This window comes from Apodemus sylvaticus, chromosome 1 (assembly GCF_947179515.1).
Source record: "Apodemus sylvaticus chromosome 1, mApoSyl1.1, whole genome shotgun sequence".
NCBI lineage: Eukaryota > Metazoa > Chordata > Mammalia > Rodentia > Muridae > Apodemus > Apodemus sylvaticus.
Window position 1 is genome coordinate 59293940 of NC_067472.1, and position 24322 is coordinate 59318261.

General features: G+C 51.5%; 1 protein-coding gene across 1 annotated transcript in view; it reads left to right on the forward strand.

The window, feature by feature from the left end:
- Lrp5 (LDL receptor related protein 5) overlaps nucleotides 1-24322 on the forward strand; it is a 109112-nt gene that overhangs the window by 52240 nt on the left and 32550 nt on the right. The window contains exons 6-10 of the mRNA XM_052194141.1: nucleotides 8518-8914; nucleotides 10544-10715; nucleotides 16472-16688; nucleotides 19031-19320; nucleotides 23152-23378. Coding sequence (XP_052050101.1) covers nucleotides 8518-8914; nucleotides 10544-10715; nucleotides 16472-16688; nucleotides 19031-19320; nucleotides 23152-23378 — 1303 coding nt within the window. The remainder of the gene's footprint in view (nucleotides 1-8517; nucleotides 8915-10543; nucleotides 10716-16471; nucleotides 16689-19030; nucleotides 19321-23151; nucleotides 23379-24322) is intronic.

The following is a 24322-nucleotide window of genomic DNA, read 5'->3' on the forward strand; positions in this document are numbered from 1 at the left end:
GGTGGGCAACTGTACACACACACACACACACACACACACACACTGGGGGAGAAACAGAGAGAAAGACTGCCTATATAGAATGCCTACTATGTTCCTAGACTCAGAAAGACTGGACTTTGTTTGGAAGAACTGAGCCTTGAGCCCAGAGCAGTGTGTTCTAGACCTTTCCTTGTCACTGTGACAGAATCTGGACAGCAGCAACACAAAGGAGGGTTTGGTTTATTCTGACTCCCAGCTAGAGAGCACAGTCCATCATGGCGGGGACGGACGGCTGCAGGGCTGGAAAGCTTAGTTTCCGGTCTGAGACCCCAGTCCACAGGACGGTGCTGCCGTATTCAGGGAGGGTCTTCTCTCCTCAGCTAAGCCTCTCTGGAACACCCTCACAACACACCCAGAGATGTGTCTCCCAGGCGATCCCCAGGCCTCTCAAGCTGACTACGAAGAGCACGGCATGGCGAGGCGTAGCTGCAGCGACCTCACCAGCTGGGGTGGAGTCTCCCAGCTCTCTGCTGCAACCTTTAATTTGCTCAGGAAAGCCATGCTTTCTGTGTCACCTGTGACCTTCATAAGAGGGAGGTGTGTTCATTGCCACAGGCGTTTGGGGGCCTGTGCTGGGGCTGAGGTCCGGGGTTTACATATGCTCTTCCCAGCCTCGATGGGGGGCTGCTTCCACTCGAGTCTCAGTTCAAGGCTGTTCGGTAGAGAATGTAGTTGGTCACTGACATCAGGCCTATTTTCCTCGGAGTTTATGCTGACCACTGGACCAAACCACCAGTGTGGCTACCTGCTCAGTGGCCCGAGGGTCATGGTAGAGAGGGAAAGCAGACACATCTCTCTGAGAACCAGTGAGAGGCTTGTGAGACAGGAGATGGGAGAGGAAGGGACACATCTGGAAGAGGCCTAAGATTGGCCCTGACTTCACTCCATGCTGGGTCACAAGTGACTTTGTTGAGAGCTATGCTCTCAGCCCAGGTCTCAGGCCTGGTGTCTGTAGGGCGACTCCCCATGAGCTCAGCCTTCCTGGGCTTGTGTTGGTCTGCTTGGGTCTCACTTGGGTCTCAGGTTATGAGCAGAGCCCAAGACAGCTCTGGCCACTTCCTTTGGGCCCGTGACCCTGTGGTCATTAGGCAGGGTTTCCCAGGCCAAGGTACTTCTTGGCGTTTGTCTAACCACTTACTGCCTAAGGGGGCAGTGGAGAAACTTAATCAATTGCTAAAAAAACAAAAAGATCTTGGCTACCTGCCAGCTGGGAAGCCTCAGGGCCTGGCTGTTTATGGTCTTTCAAGACTGCAGAGTGAATGGAGACCTGCTCAGTTGCTCCCCAAGCAGCCTCAGGCCTTAGAGCTGAGGAAGAAGCTGGCCCTGCCTGCTCTGTGGGCAGCTGGGGAAGAGACCAGGGCAGGAGTCACGGGGACAGAGAGGGGCTGCGTCTCAGCTTTCTGTCTTGATGAGAAAGGAGGTGACAGGGGTCATGGATGCCCCCCAGGTTGCAGCCTCACAGAGGGGCTGGGCCCCTTAGGGGCAGCCTGTCACCTTGGGATTGTGGTAGACTGTGTGGGAGGGTTGGGCTGTCCCCTATGACTGTGAGGTAGGTGTCAAGGGCTCTCTCTGCCTGGGGTATCTGCCTTCTTTCTTATATTAATTGGGTCTTGCCATATCCCCAGGAGAGATTATTAATTTTCTTGTTGTGGGGAGGGAAAAAAAACCCTTTTCTGTGGAGAGACTAGCTTTTCAGTTCCCATGTGTCCAGCCAGCCAATCTACCTCCCAGGCCCCAGCAAAGGTAACTGACAAGCACGCACCACATCTGCAGGGGGATGGGAGTCTTGACTCTACCCTGCCTTTTACCCTGTTCTTCCCTTTACCTGAGACCCCAGAAGCCAAAGCCGCCTGTCCTCAGCTCTGGCTCCTGGGAAAGAAGCCTTGCACCCTGGTCACATCCCTCCTGGTCTGAAACATCCCAGTCTACACCTGACCCCAGTTCAGAAGCCTTTCTCCTCATATAAGGAAAAATTTATGTTTACCTCAGAAAGGAAACCGGCTATATAAACTAGGAAAAAAGTTTAAAGTATCATGTATGTGTCCGAGTGCTTTTCCTACATGTGTATGCACCACGTGCATGCTTGGCGCTTTCAGAGGTCAGAAGAAGCTGTCAGATCCCCTGGAGCTGGGGCTCCGGGGTGTTTGTGCGCCACCATGTGGGTACTCGGAACTGAACCCAGGTCTTCTGTAAGAGCAGCCAGTGGTGGTGCACCTTTAATCCCAGCGTTTGGGAGGCAGAGGCAGGCGGATTTCTGAGTTCAAGGCCAGCCTGGTCTTCAGAGTGAGTTCCAGGACAGCCAGGGCTACACAGAGAAACCCTGTCCAAAAAAAAAAAAAAAAAAAAAAAAAAAGAAGGAGAAGAGGAGGAGGAGGAGAAGAGGAAGAGGAGGAGGAGAAGAGGAGGAGGAGGAGGAGGAAGAGGAGGAGGAGGAGGAATAGCCAGTGCTCTTAACTGCTGTGAGCCTTTTCTCCAGCCTGATAAATAGCAACATTTCAATGACTCAGAATGCATCTGCCTGTCCACATGGTTCCTACTTTTTTTCCAACAAGTTTTTATTGGGTATTTATTATTTATGTTGCGTGTGTACATGTGCCACGGTGCACGTGTGGAGGTCAGAGAGTGACTCTAAGGAGTTGGCTCTGGTCCCTACTCGGGTCCTGGGGCTTGTACGAGGTTAGCAGGCTTGGCAGTGGACGCCTTTACCCAGTGAGCCATCTGGCTGGCATGGTTTCCACTTTTCCCAAGCATTCAAGTCCAAATGCATATTTGCTCACAGTGTACGTGCAGACTTGAATGTTACTTCTTATAGTTCAAGAGTGTTTTCTACATCATTGAGTCTTTTCCAGGGCCTGGTGTTCTGTGTCGCTGTAAATACCTATAAGCAGGATTGCTCCCTGAGATGTAAAACGAACCCCTTCCCTCTCTCTCTTCCTCCTTGTGTATTGTATTATGGGATGTCTGGCCTGCACGCAGGTTCTCCTATCGGGTGTTGGGCTTTTGCTGTTCTGGAGCTGGGTGTCTGGGTGTGGGTGTCTGCACTGCAGCACGGACTTTGTGCTGTGCTGGGGGGTGGTGTGGTGGGTGGAGTGGGGTGGGGTGAGGGTGGGGCAGAAGGTCCCAGCTTGCTCTCCAGGAAGCCTGAGCTGGATGCAGTACTTGAGAAGCTGTGATACACTGGACCTCAAACACACCTTCCTAGCACTCAGTCAAGGTGCCAGTCACTAGAGGCCACTTGTTTTCACAGTTCTTGACTGTGACCTCCCCTCTCCTCCCTCCTCTCCCTCCTATCCCTTCCTTTCTTTTCTTATTAAACAAAAGATCTTGTGTTACGTGTTTGTGTTTGCCTGCACGTATGTGCAGCCCGTGAGTGCGGGGTTGATGGAGGTTAGACAGAGCCTCGGGACCCTGGAAATGGAGTTCCTGATCATTGTGATCATCGTGTGGGATCTGGGCACTGAGCTTAAGTCCTCTGCAGTGCCACACGTGCTCCTGAGGCCTCCCTCCAGCTTCTACTTTATTTTATTATTATATGTGCACGTGGGCCCATGTATTCCATGGCGCCATGAGGAGGCCGCAGGACCGCTTTGTTCTCTCCTTTGCCGTTTCTGTGGGCTCCGGGAACTGTGCTGTCTCGCTGGCCCTGGCAGACACTTCTTTTACAGTGGCTAATCCTCCCAGCCTCGGCGCTCACTGCAGGTCAATCAGAATTACGCTCTGTGACCTGCAGAATGAAGGGACCTTCAGGTGTCAGTGTTTCTAAATGCGACTGACGGTGTGCAGACTGACCTCTTGTTTCAGTGCGGTGACTAGATTCTTTCCCTGGGGTGTTTGCCTCTTCCCGGTCTCTCTGCAAACATTTGCCAACCTTGTTAGAGAACCCCAGATCCACCCTGCAGCCCTTTGAGCTTGTTTCCTTCCGGGCTTCTATCTGAGAGTGGCAGTCTGTCCGGCTGTCCGGCTGTCCGAGACTGTGGTTGGAATCCTGCTGCACACTGTTTGCTTGTGGCTTTCTTAAGGACAGGCTGGGTCTGGAGCTGTCTAGTGCCCTGTGTGTGGCGAGGCCTCAGCGGGGCGTGGCTATGGGAGCGTGGCTCTCCCCCCATAGTGAGCATGCTGGCCTCTGATCTCAGCGTATACTTAGCAGCATACTGTCCACCATGCTTCTGTGCGGCCATTGCCTATCTGTTCCTTCTGCTTGGAGTCCCCGCCTTCCAGCATTGCCCTGAGTCTTCTTCTGAAACCTCTTATCCCAACATCTTGTGTATGAGATCCAGCTTGGACGCCATGCCTTTCTTGAGGTAATCAAATGAAGCAGAGGCATGGTGGGTTTGGAGGGTCCACAGAGCAGTGTCCTCCTGTGAGAAAGACCCTAGAGACACAGTACAGTTGGCTGTGTGGAGCTGGAGGCAGGGATCAGAGTGATTGGCAATGAACCAAGGAACGTCAAGTATTTCCGGCAATACCAGGAACTGAAGGAGGCAGGAAGGACCCTCCCTTAGAGCCCAGGAGGGAGCTGGCCTTGCTGCAACCTGACTCTTGACTTCTGAGCCCCAGATCAGGGAAGGAATAAACTTATCTTGGTGAAGTCACAGGTTCAGGGTGTGAAGGCTGTGCCCTGGGCCTGGCACCTGGCCCTACCTGTATGTTCCTGGGGGAAATAGAGAAAGAAGCCAGTGTCTACACAGCTAGGTCCCATGGCTGTCAGAGCTCCGGGAGAGGTCAAGGCTTCACTTTTGGTTAAGGGCCTTGGCCATCAATCTTGACCACCTGAGGTAGATCCTGGGAACCTAAGTTGTCTTCTGCTCTACACACACGTGCGTGCATGTGTGCACATATGTGTACACAGAGAGAGAGAGAGAAAGAAATTTTAAAAAAATCAAGTATTTACTCAAACTTTTAGTTTCTAAACTGTTTGCATCCTTGATGTTTAAACAAGCATCATTTACTGTTCTGCAGGCACCAAGCAGTAGTCAGGCCCCTCTTCTTTACGGCCAGCACTGTCCCTTGTCCCCCTGGACCACCCCAGGCCTACAGTTATGACTGAACTTTTAAAAAATGATTTATTTATTTGTATTAATGCTCTATTTGCATGTATGCCTACATGCCAGAAGAGGGCATCAGATCTCATTACAGATAGTTATGAGCTACTGTGTAGTTGCTGGGAATTGAACTCAGGACTTCTGGAAGAGCAGACAGTGCTCTTAACCGCTGAAGCCATCTCTCCAGCCCCTGGCCTCACTTTTAAAGACCCTTCTCAAAGATCAGTCATGGGCACCACCGGCCTTGGCAGACATTTGGTGGGAGGCTCCTCTGCAGCTGCCCCGCCCTGGCCTGGGCTTTGGCCAGAGCCTTCTATTACGAGCCCTGAAAGCCTTGTGTACAAGGCTGGGCTGTGGCCTTGTTTCAGTATCCCTGATTGTGGTATTTGTATTTTACTTTGTAAAACTAAAAAATGCTCCAAAATGCTGTGCAGCCGTGCGGTTCCAGAAGTTCCCCTGCTCATCATGATGGAGTCTCTTGACAGCCACGGATCTAGCTCAGCTATGAATCGCTGCTGTAGTCACTGAGACTTTCCTTCCTCGGAGTCTTTCTCAGGGTGGCGAGGCAGAGTTCCCATTGGTGACTCTTCTTTAGGGCCCTGCGCTGACTCATCTCTTAGAGGCTAGGGCCTGCTGCGTGTAGCCTGGGGACACTGTTGGGCTTTTCCATGTGATGGCAGAGTGGCCCTCACACCTCCACAGCCCCTCTCCTCACCCGTCTCTTCTCCCTACTGCTACACTTTGAGATTGTGAGTTCTTTGTTGGTCTTGTTCACCTTATGGTCTCCGTCACCCTGCGGGTGTGAAGGGACTCCTGGGTCTGCTCTTCCCACCTCTTCCTCAGCCGTAGCTGGTCTAGGCCTGGGCTAAAGTAGCTACCTATAGATAGACACTGGTGGAGTGGCCGAGCTGGCCTGGTCACTACTGACAAGCTCTTGTACTCACTCCTCGTTGGCTTCTAGGATCTTATGTTCCTACTTGCTGCCGTGTGCCCTTCAGCCGGGAGCTTGGCCTCTCTGTGCACCAGGTTCCTGGCATAATCGTACCGGATGTTTAAATGCGCCTCATATGGGACTGCATTGGGATTGTGGGACAGGGTTAGCACAACAGGTTTAGATGTGGTTTTGGGGGTTGAGTCAGTTTTCACTGGGGGTCAGCACTTCTTGAAGTGGGAGCACTGTGTGAAGCCAGGGGGCAATTGGCACATACCGCCTGTTCCACACAGAGACCCTGACCGTTAGCGCTTGGCAGCCCTTCGTTCTACAAGCAGACATCTCTTAGCTATCGTGTTGACTAAGCCTCATGACCCTGACTCAGTGTTAGAGTCAGGAAAGTGACCCAGGTGCCACCACCCTGAAGAAACAAGCCTGGTGAGTCAGAGCCCTGCCCACTGCTCACACCAGGAAGGTTCTGCCCCAGGACTGTGTCTCAGTGGGCAGGTCTGACCCTTGTTCTGGGCTCAGCGCCATAGTAAAGGGCACCTAGCATTTCCCCGAGAGACTGTGGGGTGAGGACAGTGTCAGCCCGTGCACGGGTCAGAGGTTAACAGAACACGTTGAGAATGGAGCCAGAAGAGGAAATGTCAAAATCCCAAGTTCTTCTCTCTTTCCCCCCAGCATGCACCTTTTCAGGCAGCCTGGGTTGGGGTCAAGGGTCTTTGTTGCTGTTGGACACTTAGGACTCTCATAAGTATTTCTTTGCCTTATGTCTCCTCCTGGTACCTCAGTTTCCCCGGCCTTGATCAGGAAGCTGTTGTGACTGCTTCCTTTGGTGGAGGAGTCTAAGCGAGTGTCTGACCTTTGGGGGCCTTGAGCAAGCCAGCGTGAGTGCAGGCAGCTGCCTCTGTCTGAGGGCTACATGGTCGGTCATGACTGACAGGCTGTTAGCTTGGAGGTCGGCATGTGAGGGAGGGAGGTCCCAGTGCTGGCTCTGCTGCAGAAGGCTTTTTAACTGTAGGTGGACGGCCCTGGGGTGCCAGAGTTAATCGCTGGCCCTGACATTCTTGCTTCTGTGGATCCTAGAGAACATCAAGGCCTGGGAGGGATGCCTGAGTATGGTGCAGCTCTAGGAGGGAGCTACGTCCTGGCCCCAGTAGCCTTGGGAGGCATTTGTGTCAGAGTTGGGGGCATACTTGGGTTTCTACGTCTGCATGAGGCTCTGTGGCTATCTTGCTGAGATGCTCTGATAGCCCAGCATGGAAGATTTGACAGAGGCAGATTCCCACGCTCCTGTGTACCAGGCTACTGAGGTTGCCAGGTCATCCCTTTTCTTGGCCCCATGTCCTAGTGTTGACTCTTTTTTTTTTTTTTTTTTTTGTCAAGACAGGGTCTCACTGTGTAGACCAGGCTGACCTGGAATTCATAGAGATCCACCTGCCTCTGCCTCCCAAATGCTGGGAGTAAAGGTGTACACTACCATGCCTTTTGGTATTGACTCGTGGGCTCTGGGGACTGGAACTTGTGAGGGGCATGCTGTTGGTTCATAAGAGACTCCAGTGGCCACATGACCCCCAAACCTAGCTGTAAGAGTCTGAGCCTCACCAAGCAGGTGGTTCGAGATGTCTGTCCTGGGCCGAGCCTGGCTTCAGCTCAGATTGGAAAGGAATTAGGAGAGGACACGCCTACTGATGTGCCTGAGGCTCTGCACTATGCCCAAGGCCCTAGAGCATCACAGCAACCATGGAAACAGGCTTCCCAGCTTTTCTACTGGTCACAGATTCTCAGTGTCTCATGCCATGTTGATTTTTGACAACTCGCAGTGGCTCTGAGATGAATTGGAAGTGGATTCCTTGCTTTTCTCTGTTCTACAGAGCCCACGGTGGCCCACTGGGTCTAGGCCACTGTAGCAGGACCTCGAGCGTCTGGTCTGGGCTCAGGTCGCTTGGCTCTCTTGCTTTTGGTCTCTGCCTCAGTCACCCGATGTGTCAAGCGGTCCTAGGTTTTGTGTTAGTGCTTCTGCAGCAGGTGTCCGGGGGCCCTCTGAGCTTTAGAGCCGGGCTCCCTCCCTCCCAGCACTGTGCATGACAGAACTTATTCGACACAGATGCCCACTCCTGCCAGGGAGCTGGGTGACAGAGCAAGAGAGGGATGCCTGGTGGATGGAGGAGAACAGAGGGACTGGCAGTTGGGATCTGGAGCCCTGTGCTTTGAGTGGGATTTTTCGCTTAGGTGGGCTTGTGGTTAGGAGAGGGAGGGACAGGAGGCAGAGGCTCTCACACAGTGGAAAGCCAGATGGCCTGCCCAAAGACTTCAGCTGGTTTCAACCTCTCTGGGCTTCAGTGTTATCTTCTGTAAAACAGGGAAACACAGTGTCGGCTCCACAGAGCCCCTGCAGCCACCGTTGTGGTCTAGAGGCCTGGCTGAGTCGTGCCGGCAGGCTCTTGTGCCTGCCTCAGCCACAGTGAGAGACCTCTGACCTCACTGCTTGTGTCTCCACAGGGGCTGAAGAAGTGCTGCTGCTGGCCCGGAGGACAGACCTGAGGAGGATCTCTCTGGACACGCCTGACTTCACCGACATCGTGCTGCAGGTGGGCGACATCCGGCACGCCATTGCCATTGACTATGACCCTCTGGAGGGCCACGTGTACTGGACGGACGACGAGGTGCGGGCCATCCGCAGGGCGTACCTGGACGGCTCAGGTGCGCAGACGCTTGTGAACACTGAGATCAATGACCCCGATGGCATTGCTGTGGACTGGGTCGCCCGGAACCTCTACTGGACAGATACAGGCACTGACAGAATCGAGGTGACTCGTCTCAACGGCACCTCCCGAAAGATCCTGGTATCCGAGGACCTAGACGAACCGCGGGCCATCGTGTTGCACCCTGTGATGGGGTAAGGCTGAGACGACAGGTGGGCTCTGGGACAGCCCTGGCCCCCTATCCCCTGAGAAATGCACCGTTCTGAGTCAGTGAGGAGGGCTGGTCTAAAAGGAACGTTTCTCAAGCGGCTGGCCGTGCTGTGGCTGCAGTTGGTTCTTAGCCCAGACTTGGAGGAGCTCAGGGACAGGACACAGGGCAGTGGTGAGAGAGCCTGGGGGCTGGACCAGCATAAGAACCCCAAGGGGACCTTTAGGATCCCCAATAAAGACAAACAAAAGCCACCGAAGAACTGGAGTGGGGCTGGGGAGATCACGCAGCAGTTACGTGCTTGCTGTGCAGATGTGAGGATAAGTTTGGATCCCTGGAAACCCATATCAGTGCCAAGAGGACATTGCTAAGATGGAGCCTCTGACCCCAGCATCTGTGTAGGGTGGTGAGCAGGGCTCCTGAACTAGAACTTTAACTGACCAGACCCTGATGGGGAGGGTGCCGTGGAACTCTGGGGATGATGCTAGGTGGGGTCAGGAAGAGTCTGAGCTTAGTGAAGGCTGTGAACCTGTGTCTGAGGGACTGGGCGATCAGGAGTCGTGGCTACAGTCGTCTGAACATTAAACACAGCGTGTTCTCTGCTGCGGGGAGGAAATGGGGCACAGCAGGAGCTGCGGATGCCTATGGGAGGTCCCGGCACCAGTGCTGTATCCTGCCCACCTAGGCAGACGCCCTGCCCCAGACTTTTGGCACAGCCTATGGTGGGGCCTTGTAAGTCGGAGAGTTTGAAGGGGTTTTGTATAGAGGTCCAGAAGTGGGTAGCAGGGCCTTGGGGGCAGGCTTTGCACTGCTCTTCAGTGGCCTTGGGCCCAATCGTAGGCAGAAGAATTTGCTCTGTGGTAGTGGCCAAAGTTTAGGGTCGTCCTCAAAGAGGATAATGGCGAAGAGCACTGGGGTCATCGGAAGCTGTGTGTGAGGATACAGGGGATCTGGTGGTCAGCTCAGGTGGTCAGGAAGCTTAAGGATCTGCTCCCAGCTACACCACCACCAGAACTCAGTGAGGTCACAGCCCCATGGCCACAGAGGTCTCGTGTTTGAAATGAGGTAGGAGCAGATGCCAGGGCCCTTCCCTTCCTGTGACTTCTGAGCCTGAGGATCCAAGGAAATGGGGTGGCAAATGAAGTGTGTATGATCCCAGGCCCCAGGGGACCCAGTGACAGGTGAGAGGTAGCAGGTCCCAGGGGACCCGGAGACAGGTGAGAGGTAGCAGGAGGCAGGGCTCTGTCCTGACTCCAGAGTGGCCTGGATTTTCTCCAGATTTTTCCTTGGCTTGAACATCCTAAGTAGATGGGAGCTTTGCTTCTGTTTCTAGAAGGCTCCCTGTTGCCCTCTGCCTGAAGTTCTGGACTCTAGCAAACATGTCAGGGACAAGGGTGCCCCAGATGGTCTCCAGGGTCATTCCCAGAGTTCTCCTATGGTCTGGGAGCTGATCCGCAGCCCCTGGGAGCCCAGTGTTGTCCTGTGTGTGGTGGTGCTCTGGCGATCCCATAGAGCTGTAGGCTAACGCTAGGGTAGGTGTGTCCCTCAACTGGGATACTGCAGGGTACAGCAAGGGCAGAACAGACACTCTCATGGCCATTTGCTTTTTCTTTAGCCTCATGTACTGGACAGACTGGGGAGAGAACCCCAAAATCGAATGTGCCAACCTAGACGGGAGAGATCGGCATGTCCTGGTGAACACCTCTCTCGGGTGGCCCAACGGACTGGCCCTGGACCTGCAGGAGGGCAAGCTGTACTGGGGCGATGCCAAAACGGATAAGATCGAGGTGAGCGGGGCCTCCGGGCACAGGTGTGCACGAAGGAGCATGCAAATATAAGAAGCCACCTGGATAGTGACACCATGTGACCAGATTCTTCAGTGTTGCCCTGGAGCCCAAAGTTTCACGCCGAGGCCAGGCCTGGACACCCTTCAGCCCATCCCATGTGTTTGCCATGGGCATCAGTGGATGGCTGTGCCCTGCTGTATGGCCAAATAGAATCCTTAAGGAAATTGAGCGGGGTGTGGGCATGTGACTTGCTTGGTCGAATGCTAACCGAGCATGTGTGGAGGAGCCCTGGGTTCAGTCTTCCAGTACCACACACATAGGGTGGTATAATCTGAGCATACAGGAAGTGGAGGCAGGGAGATTGGGAGTTTGGGGTCCTTGACTGCATAGTGAGTTTGAGCTCCTGGGATATTAGGACATTGTCTCAGAAAACAAAGAAACACAACACAAAACAAAACAACCAGCAAACCCTCCCTCCAGCAAAAGGTACAGTCACACATGTCTTTAATTCTAGCACATGGAAAGAAGAGACAGATAGACAGATCTTTTGTGAGATTGAGGCCAGCCTGGTCTAAATAGTAAGTTCCAGGCTAGCCAGGGCTGCACACTGAACCCCATCTCAAAAAGAAAAACAAAATGGTTTATGGGAACTGTTCAGTGAGGGAACGTGGCTGCTGTGAGTTCTATTCTTTGAACTCACACGCTACAAGAGGATCAACTCCTGCGAGTATGCTTTAGCCTCTAGCTATGAGCTGTGCCACGCATGCACGTCTTCTACCCCATGTCTGTTTCTGTCTTTGTCTCTGTCTGTCTGACTCTTTCACACACACAAATTTAAAAAGTTTAAAAATCAAATATGCACTCTCTTTAAAAAAACTAGTCTCTGGTGTCTCCTGACCGTCTGAGCGGCCTCAGAGGTCTGTGCTGACTTTGAAGCATGAGGCAGGAGGATTGGTATGAATTTGAGATCAGCTGAGTTACATGGTGAATCCTAGGTCTTCTTGGGCTACATCGTAGGACACTGTCTCAAAACAAAACAACCAAAAATGCTGGGTTCTCAGGTATCCTCCATGCAGCTTAGGATGTAAATCTATCGCAGCCATGGCTGTATGTCATGAGTGTGGCAGGCTGTACCACAGCAGTTGTTGGTGGCGCTAACAGTCCCGGTTCCCCAAGCAGCCACCTAGTTCGTCAGTGCCTGTGTGTCTTTGGCAGAGCCCCTTGGGTGCTTTTGATGGCATCTCAGTGCCGGGTGACCTGTCAGTATAATGAGCCCTTCTTTTACCCTCCTCAGGGTGCACATCTTCCTGCTTTTTCTGGTAACTTCTTGTTGCTACTTGTTTGTGGGTACCACGATTTGTTGAGACCACCATTGAGGACACTCCCTTTATGGTTCTGGAGTGGCCTGATATGGGTGGTTTCCAAGAGAGGGTAAGGAGCTGGAGAAAAGAGGTCGTGTCTGAAACTGTGTTTCCTGGGGAAGGGGAGTCCTCAGAGCTGGGGACCATGAGCTCAGGGTAAGAATGGGGAGCAGTCCTTCTCTCGGGGTGCTGGGAGCTGCCTTGTTTGTCACAGTCTTCCCTATCATAGTCTCTCATTTTCAAAACAGAAACCACTTTGTTGCTCCTGAGCTTGACAATGCCTGTCTCCTGGACCAGTCTCTTCCTCCCGGCAGCTAGGGAAGCTTCATCTTTGGTACCCTAGCTGCCAGTGGGAGCCTGGTGGGCATACATGGCACCAGAGATGCTGGGCCATGCAGCTGCTGCTCTGTGCTCCCAGCAGAGTGGCCTTTAGTATGTTCAGTGTGTTGTGACAATCATTGCTGTCTGGTTACAGAACACCTTCACCTGGAGAGCAAACCCCATGCCGGGTTAGGCCACTCCCCATGCGTCTGGTCCCCAGCCTCTGGGGACACGCTTCACCTTTCTGTTTCTGTGACTTGGTTTTCTGGGTATACTTCCTATAACTGGACTTCTCCATATGACCTTTTATGTCTGGCTTTGTGAGAACATACCATATTCAGGCTCTGTGCTGTCCCGTGCACAGACACTTCCTTCTCTTCTGTAGCCCGTGTGTGGGATACGCCTTGCAGTGTCTCCTCAGCCCTTTGCTCTTGTTCGTCTGTCAGTAATGACATTCCTGTCAATATTCATGTACACATTTTTTGTCTGAATAGTTTCCTCCTTCCCTTGAGTATATGTCTGCTAGAGGAATTGCTGGTCAGGTGGCATTTAAAGTGTGATTTACCGAGGACCATTAAACTCTTCACAGCAGATTTATAGTTCTTGATCCTGGTAAAGCCTGTGAGAGTCTGAATTCTCTGCTTGCTGGTATTTCCCTCTCTGTCTCTCTGTCTCTCTGTCTGTCTGTCTGTCTCTCTCTCTCTCTCTCTCTCTCTCTCTCTCTCTCTCTCTCTCTCTCTCTGTGTGTGTGTGTGTAAGCCATAGGTTCCCATTAGGCATTTTCCTTCTCTGCACCAATCCAAGAAGAATCTCTAGTTGCTAGGCTCTGCCCTCCTGCCTCTGTCCCCCTGAGAGCAGCCAGAGTGACTGCCTCCAGGCTGGCCGTGCTTTCTGTCCCATGCAGTCTACTGCCCCATCCCAGAACATCCATCTCTGGGATCCTTCCCCCGGGTCCAGCATCCCTGGGTCTGGGGTTTCCTGAACTCTGCTTGGGTCTGTGCCCTCCTTCTGGGTCAGAATGGGTCATTCTCTGAATCCACCACACCCAGCCCATTCCTGCTCAGTTTGGGAATTCTTGGAAGTGTGGGACCCCAGGGAAGGTGGCAGCTGCAGAATTGGTCCCACGGGAAACTTGAATGACAGCCCCACCCTCCTTAGGCTCAAGGGTCTAGGGAAGGCCAGAGACCAGCTGAGCTAATTGTGCAGATATGTGGCAACTGGTGATGATACTGAAAAGAGGAGCTGGGGATGTAGCTTCCTAGTGTTCAGAGATGGCCTTAGCATCTAACCCCCTCCCCCCACACACAGCCACCGTAGGACATATCTGTAATTTCTATCCCACAGTTAGAGCAGGTAGGAACTGCTATTGCCATTCTCATTTTCTTCTGGGTCTAAGAGAACCTGAAATCTTTACTAAAGGATGACATGGGGTGTGGTTCCTTAGTCACAGGGAGGTGTTCCCCCTGGGAAGCTCTGCCACTGTGCTAGCCCAGATCCAATCTCGTCCTCGGGCGAGGCTGGACCTGGCCAGGAAAGCTCTGGCCTCCTCTCATTTTGCTTCAGGGCAAAGGCGGAGTGGGAGCCAAGGTAGAGCCACCTGCTGTCTGCCACCCTTTCTCCTGCTTTCTCTGTGGGCATCTTTCACTGTTCTAGAATAGATCCGGGAAAGTGTGTTCCTACTGCAGCTCACTTTACCATGCTTGGAAAGTTTAGTTTGATCAGTAGGGCTAGGGATCTACTCAGGTGGTAGAATGCTTGTCTGTCGTGCGCGAGGACCAGGGTTCCATCCCGAAGCACAGCATAAGCTAAACATGGTGGTGCACACCCGTAATCCCAGCATTAGGAGGCAGAGGCAGGAGGAGCAGAAGTGACCTTGGAGCCTGGGTTATATGAGATCTTATCTCAAGGAAGATGATAAGGAAGGGAGGAATTGAACATGAACAGATCAAGGGGCCAGGAGGATGGCTCCGCAGGCGAGGTTGCCTGTGATCGAGCTGTGGTAATTATGTTCAGAGCCTTGGAACCCACTTGGTGGAAGGTGAGGACTGATTCCTGCAAAGTCTCCTCTGCCTTTCATACTCACACCGTGGCACATGCACACACTCACACAGACGGGGTGGGGGTGGGGGTGGGGCAGAGAAAGAGCCGGGGGAGTCTGACCTCCGGGAGGTTAAAACTGGAGTCTTGCCTTTCCTCGGCTGTGGATTATCTCCTTCCTAGCATTGGCAGTCCTTCCCAGTCCCGCTTTGTCCTGTGTTGAGGAATTAGAGTCACTAGGTAACCCGGAGGCCTGCTTGTCACTGTCCCTTCCCTCACCCGCTCTTCTTGAGCTTTTCCTCCCAGGAAGGGGGGCTCCCTGTGCTAATGGTTTGTGCTGGGGTTCAACCATTCCTCCAGATGTTAACCTGAAGCTGTTGACCTACGTACCACCTGTGTGTTGCAGGGAAGTGGTGTCAGATGTATTCAGGAGGCAGAGGCAGGCCTGGTCTACAGAGTGAGTTCCAGGACAACCATGGCTACACGGAGAAACCCTGTCTCAAAAAACAACAAACAAACAAAAAGAATGGACTCTGGGCTGTGTGAACTGAAGCTGTCTGTCACTGTCCTCTGTTGCTCACATAGCACCTTTGAGCCAGCTAGCTCAGCCTTAGCTGCAGCCTCCAGCCGAGACCCCCCCAAACCTCCCCAAGCACCAGCCCTGACCTGTTTCTCAGCATCTCTGATGGCCTCCAATTCTGATGTCTTTAGATTGGAGCCTAGCTTTGGTCTTTTGTTTTATTATAGTTCCTGGGTGGGTTAACTACTGATTAGTTTGGTCTTTCTGATGCAGAAAGGCCCATGGGCTGCAAGGACTCATTCAAGGACATTTAATAAAAGATCCTGGGGTAGGGTGGGGGTGACCCCTGGCGGTAGGCAGCAGAACTGCACTGTCTTACCTGCTGCTCTTCACCTCTTGCTGTGAACTGTAGTCGTTCAGTATTCAGTGCTAGGCCTGCCTTGTAGTTTTTGCTGTCTGTTCTCCTGAGGAGCCAAGGCTTGTTTATAACTACCTGGTGTGTTTCCTCATTCTTTTCTCTGTGCCTGGGATGTTGGCATTTGTCACTGCTGATCTTTGTGGGTCACCAGAGCCCCACTCATCCTGTGGCTTTAAAAAACAACAACACAGGGCTGGAGAGGTGGGTGAAGAGCAGCACTGGCTGCCCTTCCAGAGGTCCTGAGTTCAATTCCCAGCAACCACATGGTGGCTCAAAACCATCTGTAATGGCATCCAATGCCCACTTCTGGTACACAGGTGTACATGCAAATAGAGCACTCATCTACATAAAATACTTTTTTTAAAAAAAAATTTAAAAACTAACAATAACAATACCCCAACAAAAATCCCTGTGTGGCTGAGGATGATCTCGACTCCTTACCTTTCTTCTGCCTTCTGAGCCCTAGGATCATCCACATGCCCTACCAAGCCTGGGCTCATTGGTGCTTGGGATCATGCCAGGTATACACTGTGCCAGCTGAGCCACCCCAGCCTAAATGTTTGTTTTAATCGGCATAGCCTTTTCTAGAAGAAGACTTGGCTCTTCTGTGCCAGCAAGGACAGGCCAGGAGTGTTCTACTGACCTGTGGGGCTCGATTTATAGCTAGAGGTGCCCAGAAGGGACAAGCCTACCCAGATTGTGGTTTGGCCTGCCCCTTTGAAACTGTGTTGTATGCCCACCCAGAACCATAGCAGACATTGTTAACAGATCCCAGGAAAACCTCCCACAGTGCTCACCCTGTTCTGCACCCCCTCCTTGGTACTCCAGGCCCCCACCTGTGCCTCAGCAGCACTCAGGGAGAGAGGACTCTTTGCCTGGTCACAGTGTCCACACCCCGGCTACAGAGGCTGTAGAGAAGCCTCACCTCCATCAGCCAAGGACATGTCATTTGTTCAGTAACGCCTGGCATCTCGTGCCACCTGGTTAGGTGCTGATGAGGTGGAGGCTCTGGGGCAGCTCCAGCCTGAGGCATGCCTCAGATGGTTCTTGGTTGGTGCAGCCCCTGCCTATCCAGACTCCTATTTCTGCCCCCACACAGGTGATTAACATAGACGGGACAAAGCGGCAGACCCTGCTGGAGGACAAGCTCCCACACATTTTTGGGTTCACACTGCTGGGGGACTTCATCTACTGGACCGACTGGCAGCGACGCAGTATTGAGAGGGTGCACAAGGTCAAGGCCAGCCGGGATGTCATCATTGACCAGCTCCCCGACCTGATGGGACTCAAAGCGGTGAATGTGGCCAAGGTTGTCGGTGAGTCCTGGAGCGCTGAGCCGTGGCTCCGCTTGGCCGATTGGCACCAGGGAAGGTTCAGACAAGGGCTTGCCGTCCCACTCTGAGGATGGACAAGACAGGAAATGGTGACTGCGTCTGGCTAAGGATAGGTGGGAGCAGGGGTGGCACGTTGCCCAGGGATAGAGTAGCTAAGTAGTCGGAGATTAGATGTGTTGGGAATGACTGTGGCTGACTGTGACTTCTGGCTGTATGCCAGGCCTTGGTAGGAGCTTCAGTGCCTCAGGCCAGCTGTATGTCACTCCTGTGTCCACTCCATGAACCCTGGGGACCAAGGGAGAGGGCCGTGTGAAGAACAGGTGGGAGCCTGAGGCTCACTGCTTCTTCTGCCTTGTCTTTGTGGCTGAGCCCACCATGATCCTCAAACACAGACATTTTACCTGACAGGCAGGATGGTGAACGAGTGTAGTTTCTGAGGACTCCTCACGCAGGCCTGTGAGGTGGGGACCAAGGACTGTTCCACGAAGCGTGGGCACTGCTCCCATCTGCCACGCCCATGCTTGGTGCCCTGCCTGGGCCATGCCTACATGTCTCAGGCAGGCTCTGTCTAGTAAATGAATGCAAGAAGAGCCCTCAGTGGTTTGGGCCGCTTGTTTATAGTCAACAGGTAGGTGTGGTGCTAGAGAGCTGCCTCAGGCTGGAGAGCTGACTCAGGAGCTCAGAGTGCCTCCTGGTCTTCTGGAATGCCCAGACTCTGTTCCAGCCCAGCCACCTGTAACTTGAGCTCCAGGGGCATCTGATGTCATCTTCTGACCTTCTTCAGCATTTACACACATACACACACACACACACACACAAAACAAGAAGCCGGACGGTGGTGGCGCACGCCTGTAATTCTAGCACTCTGGGAGGCAGAGGCAGGTGGATTTCTGAGTTTGAGGCCAACCTGGTCTACAGAGTGAGTTCCAGGACAGCCAGGGCTATACAGAGAAACCCTGTCTCGAAAAACCAAATCCAAAAAACCAATAATAATAATAATAATAATAATAATAAACAAGAAAACAAAATAAAACAAAAAAGCAACCAAATCTCCAATCTTTGGGCTGGTGAGATGGCTCTGTGAGGGGAGGTGCTTGCCGCCAAGCCTGATACGCTGAGTTCAATGCTCAGGTCTCATGTGGTGGAAGAGACACCAATATCTAAACGTTGTCCTCTTACCTTCACATATGTGCTATGTTATGTGCATTTATATGTGTATGCATGTCACACACATATGTAGGCACACAAGCAGGCACACACATGCAAGTACATGGGCACCCATACATATCACACATACACCCATACATATTGCGTTCACATGCACACACACATATACACAGGTACACACATACATACCACACACACATGTACACATGTGCACACACAAGCACAAACACATACACCCATACATATTGCACACATGCACACAATAAATGTGACTGAGGTGTCTGGCTTTCCCAGTAGGAGGCAGGTGGTTGAGCTTGGATCTGTAGGATGAGGCAGGGTGGGCCTGGCGGCAGGGAGGCGGCCTGGGTGACCATAGATGCAGCTTGTCTCTCCTGCCACTGTGGTAGGCCACATGGCAACCTGCAGGGCCGACAGGCTCCATTTCACCAGCCACCTGTGAAAAAACACCTGCCGTGCGCGTGTGCAGGACCCAGAAGGCCAGGCCCACCTCTGTGAGGCTGCGGATGAGAGTGGTGAAGCAATCCTGCCGAGGGAGGCTGCCAAGGGAACCTGAGAAGTTCCCCTCCCCCCATTTGTGATAAGGGGAAGAACATTCCTTTTTTAGTTTCAATTCTTAACACTACATTGTTAAGGCTTCAATTTGGAAGCAGAGTGAGATAACAGGCTGGCTCAAAATAAACGAATGATACCTTCTGGGTGCTCAGAGACAGACGTCATTGGCTGGCCTTGCAAACCGGAGTTTATAGGTTGCTAAGGGAACATTCTGGAAGAACAGCAAGAACCAATGTCAGCAGGTTAGGCATTAAGGAGGAGCAGTTGACCAGTGGTTGAGTTGTGGCGCCATCGCTTGATGGGCTGGATGTAGCTCAGGCTGGCCAACCTCGTTTGCAGATGATGGTACCTTGAAGCCTTCTGTACCCAGTTTCCACTGTTGACAGATGTGCCACCCTGGGGCCAGGGCCTGATGTATTGTCCCTGCTGACTGGCTGCCACCAGCCAGGCCTTCTTCCTATCGCTGCTCCTCCTGGCGCCCCCTTTTGGTGGGTGGCAGGAACACAGCCACACACAGCTGTGAGCTGGGTGCTCCTGCCCTCTGACAGACTGCCGTTGCTCAGAGCTGTGTGTTTGCCTCCCAGGAACCAACCCATGTGCAGATGGAAATGGAGGGTGCAGTCACCTCTGCTTCTTCACCCCACGTGCCACCAAGTGCGGCTGCCCCATTGGCCTGGAGCTGCTGAGTGACATGAAGACCTGCATAATCCCTGAAGCCTTCCTGGTGTTCACCAGCAGAGCCACCATCCACAGGATCTCCCTGGAGACTAACAACAATGATGTGGCCATCCCACTCACAGGTGTCAAGGAGGCCTCTGCACTGGACTTTGATGTGTCCAACAACCACATCTACTGGACTGATGTCAGCCTCAAGGTACCTAGTGTGGGCTGCGAACGCTGCCGCTGTCTGAGGTTTGCCTGTGAAGCCTCTGCGCTGCTTGGTTTTGTCTTATCTTTAAGAACTCTCTATTGTATTCAGGCTAGAGAGATGGTTCAGCACCCGAGATGCTTCCTTCTCTCCCAGAGGGTCTGAATTTAGCTCCCAGCATTCTCATCGGTACCTCCAGCACCAAGGGCTTGATCGTTCTCCTTCTGGCCTTTGTGGGTACTGTGTGCACACGGTGCACTTAAATGTACTTGGGCACACACAGGTACACATATAATGGTTTTAAAAATTAGGGACTGAAGGGATGGCTCAGTGGTTAAGAGCATTGGCTGCTCTCCCAGAGGATCTAGGTTGGTGATTCCCAGCACCCACATGGTGTTTCCTGACAGTCTGTAAGTCCAGTTCCAAGGGATGCAGTGCCCTCCTCTGGCCTTAGCAGGTACTGCATGCACAGACACAGACAAAACACCCTAACATAAAATAAAAGTCAACCTAAAACCATTTTTTTTTTCTGAAATGAGGTTTCTCTGTCTAAGCCTGGCTATCCTGGAACTTACTCTGTAGATGAGTCTGGCCTTGAACTCAGAGATCTGCCTGCCTCTGCCTCCTGAGTGCTGGGTGTATATCACCACTGCCTAGCTCCATTTTTTAACCTTAAAACTGTTAAGAGTATATCGGGGATGGAGAGATGGCTCAGTAGTTAAGAACACTGACTATTCTAGAGGACAAGAGTTCAATTCCCAGCAATCACATGGCAGTTCACAACTATTTGTAACTCCTAAGATATGACACCTTCACAGACATACATACAAGCAAAACTATAATGCACATAAAATAAAAATAAATATTTTTTAAAAATTAGAGTATTGACTAAGGAGATATTTTAGTTGTCAAACAATATGCTGTGCAAACGGCAAATGTAAGAACCAGGGTTGGGGTCTTCCGGTGGGCATGACAGCCTGCCTGAAATCCCAGCCTCTGAAGGCAAAGGCAGGCTGGAACTGTTTTTGGCTACTTTGTAGCTTTTCTTTCAACCCCCTAACACTAGATAGGAAAGATAAAAGGACCGAGGAGAGAGTAAAGACATCCCCTAATAAAGCCAGGGGCTGGAAAGGGGGTGACGTTATTATTAGACTACTTCCTGCAGATTAGGGACATCGAGTTCCTTGGTGAAATTTTGACCTCTGTCAGATATCTAATTTCTTCTTTCTTCTTTGTGATTACTTAGCAGTCCACAACTAACAATGACCAATAACCCACCCTGCCTCTCAGGGCCCTAGCATTTTTATACCTTTTAAAAAGTTCCCAGATGAGGCTGAAGAGATGACTCGGTGGTTAAGAGCACTGACTCTTAACCAACTCTTCCGAAGGTCCTGAGTTCAAATCCCAACAACCATATGGTAGCTCACAACCATCTGTAATGAGATCTGACACCCTCTTCTGGTGTGTGTAAAGGTAGCTACAGTGTACTTACATATAATAATAAATAAATCTTTAAAAAATAAAAATAAAAAGTTCCCAGAATTCCAAATGTCATACAGTCACAGAAATCATCTGTAACTGGCAGAATCACACCCCTGCTAGAGTACGAGGCAAATCATAGTCAGCTTCTGTGGATAATCTGAAGCAGCCCCATATCCCACATCTATGATTAAAATGAAAATATAATATTTCTGTTTTTTTTTTTAAAGAAACCAAAATTCCAAAATTGTCACTACAGCAGGGGATCCCTGTTGCAAGCTGCCTAGCTAGACTGTTGTATGGGTCGACTTTGGGTTTTGTTAGGAGACCCTGTGTCATGAGTTAGGCGGAGGAATGATGGGAAAAGACTCCCAACATCAGCCTTGAGCCTCTCTGTACTTGCATGTATATGTGGAAACACACACACACACACACACACAAAGAAAAAGGAACATGACTCACTTCCGGCTGATAACATATTAGTACACCTCCTTTTGTTTATTTCTCTGTTTTTTATGTTTTGGGACAGGATCTCTTGGTGGCACTCGAGCTGACCTAGAACTCACTGTGTAGACCAGCTGTCCTTGAACTCACAGAGATCCACTTGCCTCTACCTCTTGAGTGCTGACTCTAAAGGTGTAGTGCCCACAATTTAAAAAGCAAATATGGATGGTGGCGTGGTAAGCCTTTGCAGCGTGCTATGGGACATGCTGGGTGAGCCCTGGCACTGCCCATGCTCTCCCACAGCCCGCTTACCTCACAGCTGGCTCCACGCACAGTGTGGGTGCCATTGTTCTGGATGGGGAGCAGGGGAGGAGACCCATCTCCTAAACGGGGCCCGTGGGACGTGCTGATCTGTAAATGGTTGTCCTGGAATATAGTGGTGCCTGTGTGTTCAGGAGTGGCCTGTGGCTGTTCTTGTGCCACCAGACTGAGGAAAGCGGCTTCATCTCTGAGAAAGCCTAGATGCTCTCTGTCATTTTGGAAACACCAGCTGATCCCTGCTCTAATGCATTGGATCACTAACACACTTCAATTACCTTTCTTAAAAAAACAAAACCAAATCATTTATGGTTGTTGGGTGTAGCGGTGCAGCTGTAGCTCTAGTATATGGGGGTCTGAGGCAGGAGAATTGTGGGTTTGAGACCAGCCTGGACTATCCTGATCCAACAAAGGGAGGCAGGCTAGGAAGGAGGCTAAGAAAGAAGATCACCCGTATCTTGTGTTACTATTTATTTCTTGTGGTTATTTACTTATTTATTTTTAATGCTTATTTTTATTTATGCCCATCTATGTTATATACATTGGTATCTGTGGAGACCAGAAAAGGCTGTCAGATCCCCTGGGGCTGGAATCATGGGCAGCTATGAGGTCCTCCGCAATAGCAGCAGGCCCTCTTGACCACTGAGCCATCTGTCCAGTCCTTTGCTAATTCTTACTTGTGTTTTTAGAGACAGGGTTTATTTATGTAGTCCGGATGTCTTAGAATGCACTCTGTAGACCAGGCTGGACTCGAAGTCAGAGATCTGCATGCCTCTGCCTCCCTTTGCTGGGATTAAAGGCGTGCACCGCCACATCAGGCAGTTTTTTATTTTTTAAAGATGTATGTATTTTGTGTGTAAGAGTGTTTTGCCTATTTGTATGTGTGTGCACCACATGTGTGCAATGCCCTTGAAGGTCAAAAGAGCGTGTTGGATTCCCTGAACTAGACTTATAGATGGTCGAAGGTCATCATGTGGTTGTTGGGGACTGAACAAGGGCCCTCCACCTCTGAGCCCACTCCAGCCACGCCCTTCCCTAGTTAATAGTTCCGAGAGCATTTTCTTGTTGTTTGAAAAGTTGTTTCTCTCTCTCTCTCTCTCTCTCTCTCTCTCTCTCTCTCTCTCTCTCTCTCTCACACACACACACACACACACACACACACACACACAGAATTCTATTTTACTTACGTATGTGTATAGTCATATGACTATATGAGCACATGTGTGTTCAGTGCTCCCAGAGGCCAGAGAGAGTGTTAGATCCCTCTGAAGTATATTTGCATGAGTCTGCGAGCTGTCTGACGTAGGCGCATGGCCTCCAGTTCTCATGACTGAGCATCAAGTGCTCTCAGCTGTTGAGCTATCTCTCCATTCCAGCCCTTGATTCACTCCCAGATTCGGGTGTGATTACTGGGTGGGAGCATTGCAAGTGTTTTTTAGACTTGTGATATGTGTAAAACACACACATGGACACACACATGTCCATGTTGTCTTTTCTGTAAAGGTCATGTCTTCCTGTATTATAGTCATCTGTTTAGAGACTCTGCTGTCTCCTGGGTTGACCTTAACATGACCCTTTCCTTCCTCACCCTCTCAGACTATCAGCCGAGCCTTCATGAATGGAAGCTCGGTGGAGCACGTGATTGAGTTTGGCCTAGACTACCCTGAAGGAATGGCTGTGGACTGGATGGGCAAGAACCTCTATTGGGCTGACACAGGGACCAACAGGATTGAGGTGGCCCGGCTGGATGGGCAGTTCCGGCAGGTGCTTGTGTGGAGAGACCTTGACAATCCCAGGTCTCTGGCTCTGGATCCTACTAAAGGGTAAGGACTGCTTTTGTCTGTCATATGATGTAGGCCCGTCCTGTCTGTTCACAGGGCCTATGCCTCGGAGTGACTGGGCTTACCAAGCACTCGGTGCTAACGGCTGTGCTGATCGCCACTAGCCGCAAAGGCGCCAGGGATGGTAGACTATCTTTCTCATTCTTAGAGGGAAACTGAGGCATTGACACTACTGTCAGGCACTGAATTCTGGCTGCTTTCATAAGGACTGTCTTAAATGTCATTCGGGCCAGTATCTTGGTGTATGATTTTACACACACAGGAACAGGCTCAGAGGAAATTAGGGAGGTGTCTCCACTGGTAAAGTGCTTGCTGTATACACATGAGGATCTGAGTGGGATCCCAGAACTAATGCAAAAAGTGTTGCTTGTAACACAAGCATTGATGAGCCAGGGATAGGCAGATCCTCAGGTTTGCTGGCTAGCCAGTCTAGACAAATTGGCAAGCTCCAGGCTCAGTGAGAGACCCTGTCTCAAATATGATGGAAAATCAATGAGGAAGAAATTCAGTGTTCACACACACACACACACACACACACACACACACACACACACAGAGAGAGAGAGAGAGAGAGAGAGAGAGAGATCAAACCAACTAAGGTCCCGTGGCCAGTTAGATCACCTTGACCCATCGGATGCCAGCTCACGCTTTCCACAATGGTGACCAGACTGCCCTTCATAGGTGGCTTTGAGGTACTTGGATTTATGGCTGTTCAGAAATGTTGTTTTACAAGCCTTGGCCTAAGGTCAACCTAAGAAGGAGCCCCACCTTGGGAGCTGAGGCCTGGTGGGTCAGGGTCTGGTCTGCTGTGAGCTGGGGGGTGGGGAGGGTGAGCAGGAGGAACGGAAAAGTCCAGGTGCTAGCAAAGGCCAAGAGAGTCTCCCAGCCCTTAGACTGAGGGTGTGAGCATTCTTCCCAGATGTGCA